The 22,876-nt window shown below is 27.5% G+C and overlaps 1 protein-coding gene across 6 annotated transcripts in view; it reads right to left on the reverse strand.

Moving 5' to 3' along the window:
- The window catches only part of LOC127286203 (A disintegrin and metalloproteinase with thrombospondin motifs adt-2-like), a 167,539-nt gene extending 144,956 nt beyond the window's left edge, over positions 1 to 22,583 (reverse strand). Inside the window, exons 1-14 of one of the 6 annotated variants that reach the window (XM_051312575.1) lie at positions 22,416 to 22,582; positions 18,872 to 18,941; positions 18,175 to 18,356; positions 13,592 to 13,684; positions 13,252 to 13,414; positions 12,566 to 12,695; positions 11,878 to 12,007; positions 10,143 to 10,332; positions 7,650 to 7,785; positions 7,052 to 7,192; positions 6,021 to 6,156; positions 5,821 to 5,937; positions 5,653 to 5,703; positions 5,251 to 5,390 (exon numbers count right to left, since the gene is read on the reverse strand). In XM_051312575.1, the coding sequence (XP_051168532.1) occupies positions 5,668 to 5,703; positions 5,821 to 5,937; positions 6,021 to 6,156; positions 7,052 to 7,192; positions 7,650 to 7,785; positions 10,143 to 10,332; positions 11,878 to 12,007; positions 12,566 to 12,695; positions 13,252 to 13,414; positions 13,592 to 13,684; positions 18,175 to 18,356; positions 18,872 to 18,941 (1,524 nt within the window). In that variant the 5' untranslated portion in view covers positions 22,416 to 22,582 and the 3' untranslated portion in view covers positions 5,251 to 5,390; positions 5,653 to 5,667. Of the gene's footprint in view, positions 1 to 5,250; positions 5,391 to 5,652; positions 5,704 to 5,820; positions 5,938 to 6,020; positions 6,157 to 7,051; positions 7,193 to 7,649; positions 7,786 to 10,142; positions 10,333 to 11,877; positions 12,008 to 12,565; positions 12,696 to 13,251; positions 13,415 to 13,591; positions 13,685 to 18,174; positions 18,357 to 18,871; positions 18,942 to 22,415 lie in introns of those variants that run through there. The other 5 variants (XM_051312580.1, XM_051312598.1, XM_051312588.1 and 2 more) reach the window with 5 other exon arrangements.
- Between the last annotated feature and the right edge of the window lie 293 nt (positions 22,584 to 22,876).

Raw genomic sequence — 22,876 nt, forward strand, 5'->3', positions numbered from 1 at the left:
ATTCAATTTAAATAATAAAATAAACACATGTGGGAATATCATATAAGTCATACCGCCAACCAGAGCTACTATGGTACAATGTAGTATTTAATTTGTAAAATATTCATTTTTAAATGTGTGACATTTTGGCAACAAAGTAAGTATAATGTTATTAGTAAATTCGGTTTCCAAAATTAGAAAAAATTTATATAGACAAAAAAAATTTTGATAGAAATTGGAAAATTCTGTGAAAATTTACACCAATTATAAAATTCACGAAAGTTAATATCTAATATTTTCAGAGGCTATTCTGATACAACTGCACAGTGGTCCGAATCGCAAAAAAGCTGGCCAAAACCTAAAAATGCATTCAATAAGTATAACAGTAAGTATATAATGGTTTTTGGGGCTGCTGATTACGAATCTGATGGCAGATTTCCAAAATTCAAAATGTCGGATCCACTATGGTGGACGAAATTTAAAAGAAAGAAAAAATACGTATTTTAAACATCGAATTTTTGCCTTTTAGCCAGCTGTTTTGCGATTTCGACCACTGTTAACTGTTATAATATTAAAAATAATTATTATACAAAAATTTATTTCCCAATCGAGTTTCTAATAAGGAAAAAAACTCTTGTGCTTCTTTTTTATACATAAATGACTTATATTTGTGTCAGAATATTGAAAATAAGTCAATTATAATTTTACAAAGGGTACAATATAACCTCAAAAAGTCAGGTTATTAATTTTATATGGTTTTCAAGTTAATTTAAAAACTGTTTGATTTAAAATATCTTAAAAACAATTATAAGTCTTATTAATTTATTTAATTAGCTGAAACTGTGTCAATTTAAAAATTTTAGAGAACAATCATTCCAAATCTAAAAAAAAATACAATAATTGTTATAAAATTCCTATACCTAATAATAATAATAATAATAATAATAATAATAATAATAATAATAATAATAATAATTTTTCAACAACTTTTTAAAAAAATTTTACAGAATATGTATTTATAAGTTTTCATACAGTTTATTTCGAAGAAAAAAAAAAGTTTCCTTTATTTTATTAATTATTTATGATTAATCATAGAACAAAAAAATTTCGATTTTCGTACTACAATAGCCCCTCTTGACTTTATTATTTTTCAATATTTTAATTTTCAAAATTTAGTAAAAATTTTGTATCAAACCACATTTTACTTTTTGTGTGCCTGTGTTATAGATAAGAGTAAACCTCTGAAAAAGGACAAATTCAAAATTATCATTAAAAAAAAAAATTCCAAAAACACTGATATGATTATTTCTATGAGAAGAGGGGGACTATATTAAGCTCCTAACCCTCATAACAAAATGATATCCCTAGGATATCCATATCAATGATCGATATCCTAGAATGGTCCCCAGTATATCTTGGGATATCCATAGGATATCCTGAGGATATCCAAACCGCCGGTCTGTGGGACATCAACAGGACAACCATATGATATCCACAGGATATCCCTAAGACATCCACAAAATATCTATTGGATATATTATATCGCAGGATATCCATGGGATATTCTTAGGATATTCACGGGATATTTAATATCTCAACATATATTTTTAAAGGTTAAAATTGTTAAGCTAATATAATGAATAATAATATAATAAAAACAAAAATCTTATGAGCTTCTAATTTATTTTAAATGAAGATTTGAAACGCATTTTTCAAAGTTTTTAAATAAACTCATGCACTTAATGTATAATTAATATTAATAGTTATTCGTTATTTGCGGGGAAGAATTTATATTGTTTAAAGCCAATTTATTTTCTGACAATATTAAGCATATGAATAAAGGAATGAATCACGAATGAGAAAAAAATTAGTTAATAATTTTTCAAATTAAACAACTTCCTCGAAAAACAAGTTGCATTTTATTTTATTTATATCAAATTTAATTCACAGAATATTCTCACTCGTAGTCTCATAATGACTTTAAAAACAGTATCCTGAGAATATCTTCTTGACATCCAGAAGATATACTGAGAATATCCTGAAAATATCTGTGGGATATCCTGACGATATATATGGGATATCCTGATGATATCTGTGGGATATCCTGACGATATCTATGGGATATCTGGAGGACATTTATAAAAGTCTATAGAGATATCCATAGGATATCCAAACCGCCGATTTTTTGGATATCCTTAAGAGATTCTTTTGATATCCATAGGACATCCCTAGGATATCTGCGGGATATTATCAATATATCCCAAGATATCTTGTGTTACTAGGGAAAATATGTTGTTACAATCTTTATGAATATTATTGTTTAAAAAATATTTGTTTAATGTAAAATGATTGTTTAATTTTTTGTCGGAAGTATACAATAACTAAATTCGCTTAAAAATGGATACTCGGGAGGTTTTCGAGGTCGCTGCTTTGATTACAAATCTATGGTCAGATGGCGGATCCAAAATGGTGGACGAATTTTTTTTTAGGGTTAACTTCTTTGATGAAGTTGTCAAGAAATAAGTTGAACCAAGGGTAGTCACCTGGTCACCTCGTAGAGTTTGACACATGTTTTAAAATTAAATTTTCAGATCAATTTGTTAAAAAATTACATATGGTGGTTCTAGTGATGGGTTTTCTTGTTTTTAATATTAATATTTCACAAGAAGTTCAAATTAATTATCTAGACACTAAATATCCTTTCGGAAATTCATATTGAGAAATTCCCGGAAAACTCCCGGGAGTCTCCCTGGAACATTTTTACGTGGAAAATTAATTAGCCATAAATTCAATTTGATCGTAGAATCAATTCGTAGAATATATATATTCATGTTGCAAAACTAATACAAAAGAATCTGAATTATGCAGAAAGAAGATTAGAAAGAATATTAATTGAGGAGCAAATTTTCAAAACTTGATAAATCCATTTTTCAAAAAAATGGAGAAAATCATAAATTTAATATTTTAAGGACCTCACAAATCGATCTGTCACATAACCAAGATGATTTACAATTTGTATGTTTTATATTAGAAAAAATTACCAAAACCTGTAAATCACTCAATTATGACAAAGTTAAATTAGAAACATAACGTATTGAATATAAAAACATTGTTATGGAAATAAATTATTATAAATTTTTTATTTTAAAATTAACTCTAGTGGTTATGTGTGGAAAGTCATTTGTTTGAATTTCTCGAAATAAAAATATATGGATTTATCAGGTTTTGAAAACTTGCTCCTCAATTTAACATAATATTTTTCTGTTCGAATATTCATTTTACATAAAGTGCAAAATAGTCGAAAATCAATTTGACAAAAATAATTCGGCGTGAAGTTTAAAATTGACCAATCAGAAATTATCACAAAAATTTGTTGACGATATTATTTTTTTACAATTAAATATTTAAAATTTTGTAACAAACTAGTTTACTAGAACTATTTAATTTAATAAGTTTACTTATTAATAGTGAAAGAACAAATACAAGTGTTAAATACGTAAAAGCATACTAGAGTATCGATTATGTAATTTGATTTGACGTCAAAATCAAATTTATAAATCGTCAAATTGAAATCAAAAATTAAATTTGAATTTAACGTCGAAGTTAAATAAAAAAATGAATTTGTTGAATTAAATTTCATGAATGTTATATGTAGTATTAAAATTAAGAGGAAGTAATATGTTTGAAGAGTAATTTCAGCCGTTATTTTGTGAATTTTTTTAAAATAAAGAGAATTAAGCATTTGAAAAACGGTTTTATATTTTTATTCAAATTTCTAGTTTATAAAACAATGATTTTTATTTTAGAAATTTTTTGTGCTTGGTCTATAGAGATGGCTTAAAAACTGTCGTTGTTGCTTGACCTGCTTTCATGGGTGGGCATGATTCTGGCTGAAAGGTATGAGCTGGAACAAAAATCCAAAGTTTTTCTGAATTTATAATAAATTTACCCGAGGCGAAATTTGAATCCTCTTTAGCTTCCCTTAGAACCTAAATAGGCCCTCTTTACGATCTTGTAGACTCCCGTAGGCCCTCCTTTGAATCCAAACGTGGAAGAAAGGTAAATTTGCGACTGGTTGAGGAAGCTAAAGAGGGTCTAGTTCGATTAAAAAAGTACAAAAAAATGCAAAAAAAAAAACTCTTTTAATTATTTTGATTAAAGCAAAATGAATTTTTTCTTCACACAATATTTCTTTAATTACCCTTTAAAAACTGGAATTAACATATTTTGAAGCGTTTTCAAAAAATTAATAGAATTAGAGCAATTTCAAAATTTTCAATATTTTAATCAATTTTTAGACCCTACTTTAAATCCAAACGTGGAAGAAAGGGAAATTTGCGACTAGAGGGTCTGTTTAACTCTACTTTACTCCTTGTAAATTAGGGCTTAAATTTCGCCTCGGGTAGCTTGAAAGTACGTAGAATTCTTGAAAAATGTTAATTTTTCCGAAAATGGTGTTAACTTGAAAAAAATCGTTTTGAGAAAAACGCGATTTAAAAAAATTATCAAAAACTAAAAATTTAAAAAAGTTCTTACAACAGTTCTACTATAGATTAAGTATCTAATACACCAAAACTTTTTTTCCACTTTATAACTTTGAGAGCGTATTCTTTGATAGTTAAGCTAACGATTTATGCAATAAAAAAAAATCGATTTTTTTTACCATCTAATGTGGTTTCACACGAAAAAAAGTAGAATTTTTACCCCATAATCGGTATAAAAATTACCTGCAACAAATTTTATCCTAGTTCAGGGCGCCACCTTCTATGTGAATTACCATTGGTGAAAATTACCCACAACAAAATTTACCCAGCGTTTTTTCTGTGTTCCCTACTTAATATCAAATATCCTAAAACAGTATTTTAATGTTATAAAGTTAATTTAGAATTATTTAGATAATTAAACCGATGTAAGTTATAACAAGTTATTTTAAATTTTTAGCTTAACAGGGTCTGTTTAACCCTACTTGATTCCTAGAAAAGTAGGTCTTAAATTTTACCTCGGGAAGGTTGTTAATCACAGAAGAAAACCAATGAATACACCATATTTTTTTAAACTTTATTAGTATATATTTTAATGAATATTCAATAAGACTGAATGATAATAATGAATTGATTGCGCACCACGAGGTATAATTAATTTTAATATAATTTGTAGATGAATTGAACAAATAATGAGAAAGTGAAATCGAACAATGATGAGTGTAACATGAATGTTTATTACATTTAAGTAGGTGAAATGAGTTGAACTTGTTTTCAATAATTTTAACACTTTATAAACTTTTAATATATTTTTATTCGAAAAGTTCTTGTGTATGATGACTATTACACGAAGTTCTATCCTTTTTGGTAATAAACGTCTTTACACGGATGTACATAATATAATAAAACACTTTGGATCCATATTTATCCCTGAAAAATAGAAAAATAATTTCTTTTATTATTTTTCAGTTTTTATTAGATTTTTCAATAAAAATTTTCAACCAGGAATAAAGTACCAGAGGGCAAAAAACATTAATGTTCTAGATACGTCCCTAAAACATTTTGGAACGTTTTATGTTCTTAAAATGTTTTTGGAACCTAGAACATTCTTTATACAACAAAATTTTTTGAAACTCTACTAAACACTGAATTTGATAAAAATAATAATTATGTATTTACTGAATATCATTACCTTCGCTTTTTTCTTTTATACTTTAAATTCACATCGTCCTGCTATACAGTACTGAAAAATAAAATTTAAACAATCAATAAATAAATACTGATGCACATATTTAGGGTTGAGTTCACTTATTTTCGAACAGAAACACACAAAATCGAATTGTTAAAAATTCAAATATACCTTGCCAGGAGCACAATAAGATCCCTCCGCTGGAGGTGTATTATATGTAGAATAGCTCAATAATTGTCCATACTTATTTGTTATGCTGCAGTATAAGACTAAACAAGTTGTCCTTATCTACGAAATCACATTAATAAAAAAATAGAATCATTGATAGATGAAATTATACAAAGTATTTTATTAAAGTTAAAGAAACTTACTAATTCACATTGATGGTATCCCACTTTTTGGCATTGTTCATCTAAAGACATTATTTGACCGGGTAATAATCTCCGTAGTGGATAGTTATCTTTATATTTTGCCGGATTATTTCGAAGGCATTTTGTAGAATCTTGACTGTAGAAAAATTTAATTTATTATAGGTATTCACAATTTAAATCAGTGTGTTTTCACTTTTATAAATTGTTAAATTTTAGCGATTTCATATGAAATTGTTGAAATTTAGCAACTGAATCTCTTCACTAACAGTTTTTAAAATGTTAAATTTTTCTCTAAAATGATCAAAGAAAGATAAATTTTTAATTTAAAGTATAAAAATTTGTGCAATATTATAATTGTAAGTCAAGAAATATTTTTTCTATTTGAGTATAACAATAATTTTAAATTAAGTTTTACTTCTTTAATTACTAGTGATAAATAATTTATCTGTATTTAAGAATTATATTTTTATAAAAAAAAATTAATAATTTCAACTTCTACTTATAAAACTTTTGACGTTTTAAGTGTTATTGCAAAAATTGTGAAGCATATTCGTTAATTAGAAAAAAATTAAACTATTTAATTAAAATTAAAAAAAAAATATAATTTTTATCAATTTTCACCAATGTCAAGAATGCTATTCATATTGACTAATAATCAACAATTTTTTTTTTTTTTTTGGGAGAAAGAAATATGTTCATTATAATTTTTGATCATTTTTACACGGGAAAAAATTTTGCGCAAGAGCTGTACTGCCTACTGTGCAGCTGCAGCTCTGTACTTTGTGGGTTTCCGCGAGCTAGTTTATGGGTAGGAGCTGACCATGATTTGACGGCAGCTAACCACAGCTGGGCATGGACTGTGCAGTCCTGGACAGCGCGTGCAATAATCATGGATAGCACGTGTCCACAGATACGCAAGCAGCAGCTACTTTCACTTTTGTACAAAGCGTGACCACTAGTGGGCAGCTCATGCGCAAAATTTTTTCCCGTCCACGAATATTTTTAATGATATTCATAAATTTTTAACGCACCTTAAGGTATGTACTATAGATTTTACAGAACAAGAAGAAAATAAAAACATATTTCGATTATATCTGTTATAACTCATGATGAAACTGCTTTTTTGAAGGCAACTCATAGTACCATCGTTCTCATCATGTAGTGCACCAAGACTAAAGAAAAAAAATTTCATAAATGTACCTGAGTACAAAGATAAGATTTTAATCTATTTATATTAATTTTTTTCTTTTTTTTATTTGTGAGATTTTTGCATATCGCTTTTTAAAAATATTTTTAAAATAATCCAATTTAAATGATTTATAGCTTATATTTTCTAGAAAATAATGTTCCACATCTTCACTTCAGGAATTTTTAAACAAATTCGTCGTTTTTTTAAAAATATTGTTATTTGTTTAAGGGAAGTGAAAATATTTTTTTAACCAAATAACAATATTTAAAAAAAAACGGTGCATTGTTTATAAATCTCTGTGATGAAGAATTATTTTCTGAAGAAAATAAGCAGCGTGAGATACAGAAATACAGCTGAAATTATTATAATAAATATATTTTAATGTTTTAAATATTAAATCATTATCAGTAAAATAAATGTAAATATAATTTGGTTCTTACATGTGACCTAATTCGTGAGCACCAGATAAAAGGTATTTATATTCATTTTCATCGGTAACTACTCCAGCAGACATGTACCTTCCACGAGAATTTCCCTGATTCTCAAAATAGCATGGTGCTCCAATATAAGCATAACCTAATAAAAAATTGTTATATAGTTTGAATAAAAATTTATATTGCACACCCAGAAAAATAGTATTTTCAATTTAAAAAAATATATATATACATATGGGTCAGTCCATTGACTTTCGTCTAAAAGTGGTTGCAAACGTAAAAAATCTACACTGAGAAAAATAATTTCGTAATAATAAGAAAATAATTTAGTTGAGCATTTTTAGTTGGCGTTACTAAAATACGGTTGTCACAACAGAATAGAAAGTTTGGTTTCCAGTACTAAATCGCTAGCATGTTGAATTGCGCACGCGCTGTTCTCGTAAATAAGGTGTCGCTTCCCATTCACGGGATGCCAACATTAACCATACGTCGTTCGCGTCATGAAGTTTCAGTGTCAAAGTTTTATTTGTTCTTCAGACATTTAAAAAAAAAAAAGTTTGTGTAGTGAGAATAAATAAATAAAACTTGTTAAAAGAACGAAAGTTTTTTTCCAGCCTTTATACATTGTGAAAATGATTTAATCTCAAATTGTTAGTAGGATTCGTAGAGTAGTGGTTAGCGTTCTCGACTTGCGTTGCGTAGTCTGAGGGTTCGAGCCTCAGCAGTGTTAGGTTTTTACCGCGATAGAAATTAATTTAAGTAGGCATAGGTAGATTATATGAAGTGAAAAGGGTGAACCAAAAAACAAGTTGGTTAAGAAAACAAAAAAAAGTTTCATTTAACCAAATTTTTTGATTGCTTAAAAACAATAATTTAGTTGTGCGAAACAAAAAATTTGGTAGACCGAACTAAATGATTCATCAAAAAAATTTAGTTCTGACAAACAAACGGCCTAGTTGCATATATATTAAATAAAAAATTTGGTAGCGAGAACCAAACTTTGGTAGAAGGTACTAAACATTTTTCTCAGTGTAGTTTTAATATATGTGAAACTCGATGATTCTCTGAGTTCATTTACCATTAAATAATGGTAAAACTTTTTTTATCTTTAAAAATATTACTTATCAAAAAGTAGAAGGTTCACGATGTGATTTCGTAACCTTAAATTTTTCAATTTTTTTAAAAATGCTATTATTAAAAAAATATTAAAAATTATAGATGTTGGAACTTAACAAAAACATAAATCACTTTGTTTTGCACACCAGGAACAAAAGAATTTTTTACAAAATCAAATTTTTTTAAAATAATATATATGATTTTGAAAAAAATTTTCCTGAAAAAATTTAAAAATTTCTTTTTACTTATAACGTTTTTTGTCGCTGCTCTGAAAAATTTGAGGTTTTACACTCATAGATTTTTAATAATATTCTTTATCTTCTATCAAAATTTCATAAAGGTGTTTTGCTTCGTTTTGTAAATATTATATTTTTAAAATTTTTACTAAAAAATGTTCATTAAAATGTTGGAAATTAAACACTGACCAATTTCAAATCGCTCCTTTTTTTATATATTTTATAGAAAATCAAGCAGTTTGAAATTGGTTAGTTAACTTAAAATCTTTTAATTAACTTTTTCAAATCAAAAATTTTGAAAATTAATAATATCTCCAAAACGAAGCCGAACATCTTCATGAGATTTTAATAGAAAGTAAAAAAAAATTAATGAAAAACTATGTGCAAAACCTCAATTTTTTCAGAGTATTGAAAAAAAATTTAGAAAGAAAAAGAAGATTTGAAATTTTTTCAAGAAAATTTTTTTCAAAATCATACACTGAAAAAAGGGTTTGGTATTGACAACCAAACGTTTGGTTGGTATTTAAGCAACCAAATTTTTTTTTGTTGTATCAACAAAATTTTAATTGTCTCAACCAAAATTTGTTTGACACAACCAAAATTAGAAAAAAATGATTTTTGTTGTCGTAACTAAAGTTTAATTGGGACAACCAAAATTTTGTTGCTTAAATACCAACCAAACGTTTGGTTGTCAATACCAAACCTTTTTGTCAGTGTATATAATCCAACAATAATAAATTTTTGTAATAATTCTTTCGTTCCTGTGTGCAAAATAAAGTGATTTATGTTTTTGGTCAGTTCCAACATATCTATAATTTTTAATATTTTTTTAATAATAGCATTTTCAAAAAAAATTGAAAAATTTAAGGTTATGAAATCACATCGTGAACCTCCTACTTTTAATAATTAATATTTTTAAAGGAAATAAAATTTTTACCAGAACATTATGGTTAATGTACTCAGAGAATCATCTAGTTTTAAATTAAAATTATCTTATTCTCTTAATAAATTTTATTCAAAAATTCTAAAAAATTTTTATTCTAATTAAAAAAAATTAATCTGTTAAAATTAATCTCTTAATCCAATTTTATAAAAAAAGTGGACACCCTGAAAAACTCGAATAAGAAATTGACACCTTAAAATATACCTGTTGTGTTTCTATTTTCATTCATCGTATACAATAGTTTTCCACTCATATACATAGATATATCGAAATCCTTCTTTGGTTGAATGTTGAAAGAGTTTTTATACAAAAATTTAGAAAATTCTTCTGCTAATAACTCCGCATTATACAATCCGTTGGAAAGTAAAGTTTTGTGGACAAACGGCAGTGTATTCTTTAACATACAAATGTTTTTATGTAATAAATTTTAGGACATTCTTTATTATATTACTTAAAACGAATTCTTTTTTATGCTTAAATCAATTAAATTTTATTCAAACAAATAATTATTATATTTAAAATGAATAACATTTAAATAACACAAATTTATTAATTATATTTGATGGAAATAAATATTTATGATGTAATTGATTAATTCAAATAAATTTTTATATATCTACCATTCTATGAGTTTTTTTTATCACTTTTCGGAAAAACCTTTCCAAATTAAATGAAACATTTTTTTCATAGTATTTATTAATATAAAGATCCAAATTAATCTTTTTTTAAGTAAAAACAATTGTCTATTTAAAAACTACAACAATAAATAATGAAAAAAAATCACTTTTTTCTGCACCACCAAATAAATTGGTTTAAAGATCAAAATTTTCCTTATTTTTCAAGCTTTCATACCGCACAATAAAAATTTCATGATTCGAAATAGTTAACTCACAATTTATTAAACAATGTTTGTTTACTTTTTTGTATTTTATTTAGTGTGAAACGTCTGCTAACGCTGTGCGCTACGTTCGGAAGTTGTCGCTCTCGTTATTGAGCAGAAGCTCATTACACTAGCGTATTACAAAACATGTGTGAAAAAATTGTGAGTTAACTATTTCGAATCATGACATTTTTCTTGTACGATATGAAAGCTTAAAAAATAAGGAAAATTTTGATCTGTAAACCAATTTATTTGGTGGTGCAGAAAAGAAGTGAATTTTTTTTATTATTTATTGTTGTATTTTTTAAATAAACAATTGTTTTTACTTAAAAAGTGATTATTTTGGACCATTATATTAATAAATATTATGTAAAAAATGTTTCATTTAATTTAGAAAGTTTACTCCGAAAAGTGATGAAAAAACTCATGGAATGGCATATATATTTGCCCTACATTGAAATGAACATAACCTCAAAATTTATGTCATTTTTGGTGTAAAATACGGAGAGAAGGTAAAGAAGAGGGGAGGACCTGCAGCCCTATTCATAGTCTTGAAACGAACATAACCTTAAAATTTAGGTCATTTTTTACGAGGGTGAGGAAGAAGGGTGGGACATGCAGCTATATTAATATGGGTCATTCCATATCAAGTGCAAGGAAAAAATATTTCGCGAAACTTTCGTAAACTAGTTTTTCACTTTTAAACGGTCCCAAAGTTTGGAAATCTTTCATTAACTTTTTCCAAGATTTCACGAACGTTCATCACTCTCTTCATAACAATCAATGTCTGCGCACGCGCACAAAAAAAAGTTCGTGAAATCTTGAAAAAAGTTAATGAAAGATTTCCAAACTTTGGGCCCGTCCAAAAGTGAACTACTAGTTTACGAAAGTTTCACAAACTATTTTTTTCCGTGTGTAACCAAGTATTGTACTATCCATTTCAAAAAGATGGGTTGGGTACACTTGACATGGAATGACCCATCCTTGTCAAAATTTCTGAAACAGCGGCGGCTGCGGCGAAATCTTTTTATAATATAGAAATATATATATACAACATACCTTAATTAATACTATTCCGGCAATATAGAGGCGAATCTTTGGCTTTTGAAATTGTCTGTATCTTAAATCAACTCCATTCCAGTAACTTAAAGTATATTCTACCGCTTTCTGCACATTATAATTATGTTTTCTGCAATTACAAAAAAATGGATTAATAAATATAATTAATTACACAAGAATTTTTTTAGATTTCGGAGTGGTTTCAAGTGTATTTTTGTATGCTAAACACGATTCCGAATTACAAAATTGTGTATCACGTCAGGATTTTGAGTATAAACCGTGCTTTTGAGGGTTTTCAGTATTTTTTTTCTTCTTAACCCGACGTGCTAGAAAATTCTATGTAGGGCTTTACCCTCATTTTTTCAAAATACAAATTTTTTTTATCTTGCGTATATGGGTCTTAAAGTGTATGATGCTTATATATAGAAGTTTCTAGCACGTCCAGTTAAGGAGAAAGAAAATACTGAATTTTAGGCTTCTTCACAAAATATAAACTTGAATCATTTAGTATTTTACAAGAAAAGTGGTCAAAAAATTAATATTATGTGTTAAGATTATTGAAAAACTGACTGAATTTGATAAAAACATAAACTTTTAAAGTATCTTTTGATATAAAAATCATCTATGTATATATAATTTTTTAAATTGTGTACTTTAAGGGATAAACAAGAAAATAAATAGTACTTACTTGAAAAGTATTTCGTCAACATAAACCAAAATTTCTGGATAGACTATATTTGGTGCTTTTGATACATCCCTTCGGTTCACACTCTTAATTTTCATAAATTTATCATCGAACACGTTAGGAGAAGAATGTGCTAAAAAAAATCAATAAATATTGTAAATAATAATAAGAATAATACTATCCACAAATTTTTAGGATATTACATATTAATATTTAAATTAAAAATATACGTCTTTAAGCGTACGTAGGAACCTCCCACGTGACCTAGTATGGGAAAATGTGTTTTGGTAGTATACATCTTACTCTAAAATGAAAAAAGATTTTTGCCTACAATTTTGAGGGATGGTAGATTAGGGTACAAGGAATCTCGTTGTTCTCCGAAAAATACATAATTTTGCGTTAAATTATTAAAAAATGAAGTTTAAAAAGTGGCATTTTTAAACGAATTTGAAAACAAACATGGCGGCGCATACACAGACATTGCTTGAGTACTGCTTTATTTTTATTAGTTTTGCGTTAAGTTATGGTAAATAAGTAGAACAGCGAGATTCTTTGTACGAAACAAAATCATTTCTCCAAAATTTTAAGCCGAATTCATTTTTCATTTCAGAGAAAGTTTGAAATCACAAAAAAACGTTCTTTGCCCACATACCCTTACATCAATTGTTTTATATAAAGAAAATACTTACGGCTAGAATCATTAAAAGATTTTTCATAAATTATATGATCATCAGTATTTATGAAACCTTCAGCATCAGTTTCAAAAAATGATGAATTTCTATTCAACAGATCGCGACGTTGGCGAATATGATTGGGCATGGGACGTAAAATTATGTTCTTGATGTTTCCAGTCTGAAAAAGGAAAATTTATTTTTAATTTCTTTTTTAGATATAGTGTTTAAGCTCAAGTTATAAGCCTTATATTTTTTTTAATCCTTGCATTTTTACTAGAAACGAAAATTTTTGTTATCTCTTTGTTGCTTTAGAATAGAGAAAACTTGTTCAACAGGAGTGTGAGTATATACTTACAAATTTGGTTTTGCCATTTTTATGGAAACTCTGTGTAACTGATGAATGAGTACGTCGATTTTGATAAAATTGTAAATATAATTTATCCGTCGCCTGAAATCATATTGCGATTATTGCGATCCTAGTTTTCGAATGTATGTATATATATATATATATAGACCCAGATAACCAAGCGTACTAATCGTTATTTACGAGTACGCAGTACCAGTATTATACTGGTTTTATACCAGTACAAAATAATTATATATGTCGTACCAGTACGGTACTAGTACAGTAAAAGTATGTCGTACTGTTAGAGTTATAAAATATGATTACTCGATAAAAGTATAGTACTAGTACAATACCAGTATGTCGTATACTTCTGAAATAAGAAGCACAACATACTCGTACGATACAAGTATAATACTGGTACGTCGTACTGGGAATCTTTGCTGGTAATGCCAACCCAACCTCACTTTCTTGACAATTGTCAAATATGAACGCGTTACTGAAAACGGTGCAATAAATGTTGGTGAAAAAAGTGGTTTACTAAAAGAGTTTTAACATTTGTAACTTGTGCTTTTGTACTTATCTTGAATATCCGAGATTAAATTTATATTAAATTATTGATCTTTATAAGATTTATATTCTTTTACTTTGATATGCCGCTTTGTGCCATGCACGGAAAAAAATAGTTCGTGAAACTTTCGTAAACTAGTTGTTCATTTTTGGACGGGCCCAAAGTTTGAAAATCTTTCATTAACTTTTTTCAAGATTTCACAAACAAAAGACAAAAAAAAAATTTTAACCACTTTGTGAAATAACCCAAGTAGAATTATCCGTAGCTCGCCGTAATTAAACACCGGCATGGTACTGATCCAATACTGGCTGTCGGTATTGACTTTCAGTACTGGCAGTACACTGTCATTCACACCGAATCAGTACTATGTCGGTGATAAAAAACATTAAATGAAAAAGTCTTTAAATTATTTCAATAGGTAGAAAACGATGATTTTTTATTTTAAAAAATGTATATTAATTTCTTTCGAATACTTTCCCTCAAAATTTTGGATGTAATTGTAATGTATTATTATATACCTATATAAAATATATTTATGTTTTTTTAGTTATTTTAGTACTCATAATATGCATTAAGTTATTTATCATGCATACAATAACAATAAGTTGAGAATTTTTTTCTAATAGTTTTAAAAATAAAGCAAATGTAATTTTTTCACTGTAATTTTTAAATATTATTAATAATTAAATATTAAATTTAAAAAATTTTTCACCATTCATATTTTACAGTCGTCTTTTATTAACTTATTTTTAATTATGTAATTCATCAATCATTTTTGTCTGTTTTAATATTATTTACGGTAAAAATAATTTATTAAAAATATTTAACTGAAATTGATATCCAGTTTTATTTCATTAAATCTTTGTAAAAATTGAAAAAATTTTGTGAGTTTAAAAAATTTAAGAATAAATTCATTTTATTTTCGTGATAGATAATACAAACTTTGAAATCAAAACTTTTGTATTAGGTGAACTACTTCAAGTCAGCACTTCAAGCCAGCGCGGCTGTGCGGTATGCGTATCTGACTTGCGTTCTAAGGGTTTAGGGTTCGATCCCCCATGCGTGCGAGATTTTTCGTTCTTAGTTTTAAGTGTTATAAGTACAATATTTGTTCATGTGTAATATCAATTATTAAATAATTATTAAATTAAGTATAAGTGCAAAGTAAAAAAAATTAAATATTATGAATTTAAAAAAATAAAAAAATTTACAACACAAATTATTTTTTGTAAAATAATTTATTAAAAATAAAATAATTTAATTAATATAAATGATAATTATTATTTTAATTATTTATTGTTAATAATATTTTATATATTCTAAATAACATTAACTATTATTGGCTTCACATTACCTGTTCGTGGTAAAAATGGGAGTAATAAGCTAATAAGGATGAAATTTGCATTGGAAAGCGTGTTTTAGCATTTTGTAAAAAAGTGAGATTTTAAGTCCGGATGAGTACTTTGCCAGTATTATGCCAGTATTATTCTAGTACTACGTTAGTACTGCCCACGTGCGAATTTAGGTTGGCCGCCAGAGTTTGATGGTTGGCCCAAGGTTGGCCTAACTTTGGCATGCAAAGTTTGGTCCGCCAAAGTTGGGCCAACTTTGGTGATTACATGAACCCATGGTTGGGCCAACTTTGCATGCCAACTTTGGGCTGCAAAGTTTAGCCAACCATCGGGCCAACCTTAACCCAGAGTTGGGCCAACCGTTGGCAAAACTCCAGCAAACATAGTTTAATAGACCTAAAAGCTTTGGTTGGCCAAACTCTGGGCCATGGTTGGTCCGAAGGTTGGCAAAACTCTGGGAAAAATAGTTTGAAAGACTTTTAAGATCTGGTTGGCCAAACTCTGGAACATGGTTGGTCCGACGGATGAAAAAACTACATGACAAATAGTTGGAAATATATATATATATATATATATATTAAACATATTCAGTAATAAAATAAAAGTTGTTTCTAATTCCAGTATTTTATTATTTTGTGGCTTCTATCACCCGTTTAAGACTCTTAATGAATTATTAAGAAAGTAAAAATATTTTTACTGGGTCGCAACTTATGAAATCATTTTTCATTTATTTTCACATGCGAGCGTATAGTCTAGTGGTTAGCGTATTAGTCTGCGGTGCGTTAGGTCAGGGTTCGATCCCAGCGAGCGTCAAATATTTTCTAAAATGTATGTCGACAATTGCGTTTAATAATAATAGTTTAAGGTTTATGTAATGTTCTTCACAATAATAATGTGTTAATTGTGTAATTAATAATTAATTCACGTTTGTAATTAATTTTCAGCTTTTTTTTTTAAGTTGGGCCAACTTTGGGATCAGTTGTTGGGCCAACCTTTGAAAGTGATGGTTGGCACATCTTAAGTATTTTAAGTTGGACCAACGTTGGCATTAGTTGTTGGGCCAATCTTTGAAAATTACGGTTGGCACAACATACGCATTTCAAGTTGGACCAACGTTGGCGTCAGTTGTCGGGCCAACCTATGTCGCCAATGGTTGGCGGACCGTTATCATTTCATAGTTGGCCGAACCTTTGGCATGCGAAGGAGGGCCAACCATAGGTATAGTTGGCCCAACTTTGGGCCGACCAAAAATTCGCACCTGGGTGGTGAGCGGGACAAAATCAGTACTGGACAGCGTTACCAGCCAGAGTTGGTCCACTACTGGCCCAGTACGGCAGTCAGTACCGTTATACTGACTGGCAGTGTTGGGTCAGTACTATGCCAGTGGCACATTTCTACTTGGGAAAGACACTTTGACGGTGTCTCTCTTCATGACAATCAATTTCTGCCCACGCGCACAAAAAAAAGTTTGTGGAATCTTGAAAAAAGTTAATGAAAGATTTCCAAACTTTATGGGCCCGTCCAAAAGTGAAAAACTAGTTTACGAAAGTTTCGCGAACTATTTTTTTCCGTGTGGTGTTATTTCATTGAAAAACATCAAAATCTTTTCTTTTATAATCTTTTTTATACATTTATATTGAGAAAAATTCATAAATTCGGTCTTGATCATATTGATATATTTTTAAATTCAATTGAGGAGCCGGATCGTAGAACCGATTCTTCACTAATGCGCAAGTCCCCCGCGCAGCTGAAAGCTGGCTCACTTGAGGGACTCCGGAGAGAGCGAAGAATCGGTTCTACGATCCGGCTCCTCAATTGTATGTTATTTCGTTATAGTTTTTCTTATACATATAACATATTTATAGGTTAGGATGTGATAATATGTTTTTCTTAACATCAAATCAAATTTAAACATCAAGTTTAAAATTCTTTTGAAATAATGTTTAAATGTAAACAAATAATCAATTAATATAATTGATAAAGTTAAGTAATTAAAATAATATAAAACAGCGGATATTTTAAGATAAGTGAGAATGCAAGTTACATATTTATTTAATATATATGCAAAGACATACACGGAGAGACCGCCGGTTGGAAAAATTACTAAAAAGATTTACAAGTAGCGGAAATAAGGTTACTTTGTCATACAGCATACTTAATAAAACTGTAGACTATAGTAATTTCTATTCCAATTTGTGTACAATTTTACTATAGTCTACAGGTTTTATTATGTATGCTGCTAGTAGAATTTTCGATTTCCTACAGCAATATTTGACAATGTAACCTTATTTCCGCTACTTGTAAATTTTTTTAGTAATTTTTCCAACTGGCGGTCTCTCCGTGTATATCATATAAATAAAAAAAAAAGTATTGAATAAAAATAAATAACTAAAAATGAATTATTATTATTTCAGTTCTCCCACAGATTTCATGAAAAAATATCTTGCGTGATAAACGATTTTTACATGAAATAGTGTTATGTGAAAAAAGCAACAGTGGCTCATGTGAATATAGTATGATTTTTCTCTCCGTGCATAGTACTCGTATTCTACCGATATTGCATACCGGTACGCCGTACTAGTATTATACTACTACCGTACTAGTATGTGTGTTATCTGGGTATATATATATATATATATATATATATATATATATATATATAAAATACGTACTACTCGTGTAAAATGTACTCTGTTCTTTATATTCTCGGCAGTATAAACTTTCGTTTTTGTTCCTGCTAATAAACTATCAGTAGGGTACAAATAAAATTGAATCAGTTGACGTCTTTTCTGCATTTGAATTGTTAATCCGTTGTTCGCTTGTCTTTTGTAACGAATTGGCACCACCTCATAGTCTGATAATTTAGATAGTTCAATTGAAATTTGAATATGTTAATATAATGCAGCAAAAATAGCAATAATGAGTTTTTAAAAACAAATGACATGACTCTATTTAGAAATTTAATTTTTTTTCAATTATATTATATTTAGGTATGCTTATATTTTTCTCAAATATATACATATATGGGTGTTTCTCCGCGTAGAGCACAATTTAATGTTCCTCGTATTTTTTAAGAAATAAGTTGCACATCGACACCCCCCGATGATAAAGTGTTAATTCAAACTCCAATGCAATGAAGTGTTAACTCAATGTGCTATATAATTTCTGTTCTTTTGTTTGTGCAATATAATTATGAATTCTTGAGCGCACTAACTCTGAAGATTATAATTTAATTTTTGTTAAATTATAAAAACAAATGTTAAAAATAACAATAACTAAATTTTACGCTACGCGGAAAATCACCCATATATATATAATATTTTTTTATATTGAAAGATAAAATAAAATTATTTAAACTGAAATAATTACCATCATCGACATTAAACGATTGAGTCAAGGACACAAAAAGAATGCAGAATAATAGAATGAAATAATACATCTGCAAATGTAAAATTTTTAATTATTAAATAAATTAAAATTTTAATAAAAAATACTTTGGTTTTTCACATATTGTGCATGTATATAAATAATATTTGACGCACAAAGAGAAGATTTCTTACAGGTATCTTAGAGGCAAAAAATTGTAGGTTATGTTTAGTGATAGTTTTCTCTTGAATGAACCTTCATTTTTAATTATGTGAAACTATAATACACTATTTGCATGTATTTTTAATCCAAAAATAATAAAATAATATTTATACCATGGGGCATATTTGTAGTACTTTTGAGACAAGGAAAACATCATCTCTCAGATGCACTGTATAACTACGGAAGTCAAATAAGTATATGAAAAAGAAACTAGTGTGTTATAAAATTGACATAAAGAGACTAGCGTTTTATAAAAGTACTAAAAATGATTTGCACATGCACCGTAGAGTTTACATCATCGTTTGCTGTGAAATGCCTCAAAAGTGAGACTTTATACACGTATTGTATAAAATATTCTAAAATAAAAATTATTGGGTCATTCCATTTTATTTCACCTATAGTCGTTGCGGTCTATTTTTAGAAAAATTTGGTATTTTGTATTAATGACTTTTAATATCCGTACAATTCATTTTTGACAAATATTTTATGAAAATTTTTTTTATTTACGTTGAAATTTAATTTTTAAGTTGAGTTGAACGGAAAATAGGTTAGTTTGACAGCTTTGGAAATTTTATAAAAAAGAACAGAAATAAGTCAGTTAGTAAATTTTTTTTCATTAATATTTGTTTAAAATAGTCTAATTTACCAATGTTAATTGATAATTGTGTAAAAAAAGCCAAAATACTACGTGAAAATTAATATTCAAACTTACCTGTAAAACGTCAAAATTTGTCACAATTTTATTTATATTTTCCAAGAAAGTTAATAATTTTTATAAAATTTATTACTACCTAACAATAAGTACTTTAAAAAATCCACCATAAAATACGAATTTAAAGGTTAAAAAATAAGTAATTTTATAAAACTGAAGTTGGTTTTCTCAATATGGATTTATTTGTATGAATTTTATTTATAAAAATACTTGTTTTTTAACCTTCAAATTCGTATTTTACGTTGAATTTTTTAAAGTGAATAAAAATAAAAAGTAGCTCGTTCTCCATCATCAAATTTTGATAAGATGAATAAAGAAGATTTAACTTAAATTTTAAAACCAAAATGGTATTTTTTCATTAATCGCCTGCGAAGATATAAGTGTTCAAAATCTGATAAAATCCTGAAAAGTTCAATATACAAGGTAAAATTACACATATTTCTATATTATAAAAATGAAAAGCCAACATATCATGTGAAAGTACATGGAAAGTACTCATTGTTAGGTAGTAATAAATTTTATAATATTTATAAACTTTCTTGGAAAATATAAATAAAATGTGACAAATTTTGACATTTTAAAGGTAAGTTTAAATATTACTTTTCACGTAGTATTTTGGCTTTTTTTACACAATTATCAATTAACATTGGTAAATTAGACTATTTTAAACAAATATTAATGAAAAAAAATTTACTAACTGAATTATTTTTGTTCTTTTTTATAAAATTTCCAAAGCTGTCAAACTAACCTATTTTCCGTGCAACTCAACTTAAAAACTAAATTTCAATGTAAATAAAAAAAAAATTTCATAAAATAATTGTCAAAAATGAATTGTACGGATATTCAAAGTCATTAATACGAAATATCAAATTTTTCTAAAAATAGGATGCAACGACTATAGGTGAAATAAAATGGAATGACCCTATTGTATTCACTAAAAACTGTCAATGGATATAATAGCCCCCGCACTGCAAAAAGAAGTATCTTATTTTAAGATGTTTTGGTCGCCTTTTTAAGATGTTTTTCACAACTTGCTTCTAAGTTATCAAAAACATCTTAAAATGCATTATAGTTTATTAAGATATAAGATAGATAGGAAGATGCTTTTGGTAACTTGCTTCCAATGTGTCTTATAATAAGATACTTCTTTTTGCAGTGCGGGATGGTATAATTACCCCGGTTGACAGTAAATCTTTCTAAAATTTTAACTTAGTTTATTAAAGTACACTGAGAAAAAAAGGCTGTTGAATTAATGACATATGGATTTGATTTTATGAATAATGTCATACCGGGCTGCTTAACGTATACGTCATTGTTTTAAAAGTACCGATTTTAATGATTCGATAGTGTCACTGTCATTGAAACATAAGCATATTTCTTAAATTGACAGAAAACTATGTTAATGTAAAGGTATTTTTATTGAGTCAACAGAATATTCTTTTGAATCAAAGAAATAAGTTTTTAAATTCAAAAGTATATGCTTTTGAATCTATAGAATATGCTTTTGAATCAATGAAAAAAGTTTTTAAATTTAAAAGCATATGTGTCCTGACGCGGTGAAAGGGACCTTATGGTACAATAGCAAATTGTACTTTTGAATGTTCATAATAAAAAATGAATTGAACAAAATAATTTCTAGTTTTTGGAAAGGAAAGAGCAACTCAAATAATTTGATTTCCAAAAATTAGAAATTATTTTGTTCAATTCATTTTTTATTATGAACATTTAAAGTACAATTTGCAATTGGACCATAAGGTCCCTTTCACCGCGTCAGGACACATATAATTTAATTGATAATTAAATATTTTGAAATTTTATGTTTCGAAAAATTATAAAATAGTAAAATAAATTTTTTTATAATTCTAAACATATTATACGGGTTTTTAAAATTTTTAACTTAATAAAAAAATAAAATTTTTATGAATTTAAAAATTTTTATTTATAAACTTTATATTATATATAAATAAAATTTTAGAAAAAGGGAAAAAAATCTTTTTCTAGTTACATTTAAAAATCTATTATACAGATTGCCCGCAATGACGCCATTTATTACAACAAAAGTACACGATTAATAAATTAAAAGTTTAGTTAATTGAAATAATAAGTCATGTCATTATTTTGATGACAATAGTTAAAAATGTTTTAATAAGTTGGGTATCAATGTCTCAAATGCAATAACACCATTCATTGAAACGAAAGCAAATGCTTCCCTTTCCAAGAGCTTGCTTCTTTGAAGTAAACAATTTTTCGTATGATTCAAACTTATACACATTTTCTTCAAATTTACCTTTTAGATGCTTCAAATAAAAATTGTCAAAGAATTAATAAATTATTCTTTTGATATAAATAGATTAACTATAGCATCAATTTACACAATGGCATTAATTTTACATTACCATACTTTTGATTTAAATAGTTTCGTTTTTTCATTTTATGTAATATACTTTTCAATCAATAAAATTGTTATTGAATCAATAACGGGAAATTCAATAGCATTGAACTATTTGATTCAACAGTATTTTTTTCTCAGTGTACAAAAGGGTTCAGTAAATAAATTTATAATTTTATAAACAGTTTAGCAAAATTAAAGTAAAAGAATAAATTACATCTTACCTTTTCTGTGCAGTGTTGAAATTCACTGTTAAAACTTTGAATTTTCACTAATTGTATTTGACATTGTTGCTTATGTATATATACGGAGAGAGAGAGAGAGAGAAATCAGGGGCAGGGGCAGTGTCCAAGTTAGACCCGTGAGGGGAAGCACTATACCCCCACTCTACCGGCCGGGCCATAAACACGGAGCTCGAGGGACGCATGCACCGCGGGGGCCTGAGCGACGTTCTCGGGCCTAATGACATTTTCTATTTATGGCCCTTAATGAGTTTTTCCAAAAAAATAAAAAATTTTTAAATATTAACAATTTTTAATTTTTTTTAACATATTCTTATTCCTCGTAATTTCACGATTACGAGCATATGTTGTTCGAATTAAAAATTTTAATATTTATAATGTTTATAATTTTTATTGAATTTTCTTAAGAGTACATTTAGTTCAGATTCATAACCGGCAAAACC

The sequence above is a fragment of the Leptopilina boulardi genome, unplaced genomic scaffold (genome assembly GCF_019393585.1).
Source record: "Leptopilina boulardi isolate dan_hultmark-lab unplaced genomic scaffold, ZJU_Lbou_2.1 LbouV2_121, whole genome shotgun sequence".
NCBI classification, from domain to species: domain Eukaryota; kingdom Metazoa; phylum Arthropoda; class Insecta; order Hymenoptera; family Figitidae; genus Leptopilina; species Leptopilina boulardi.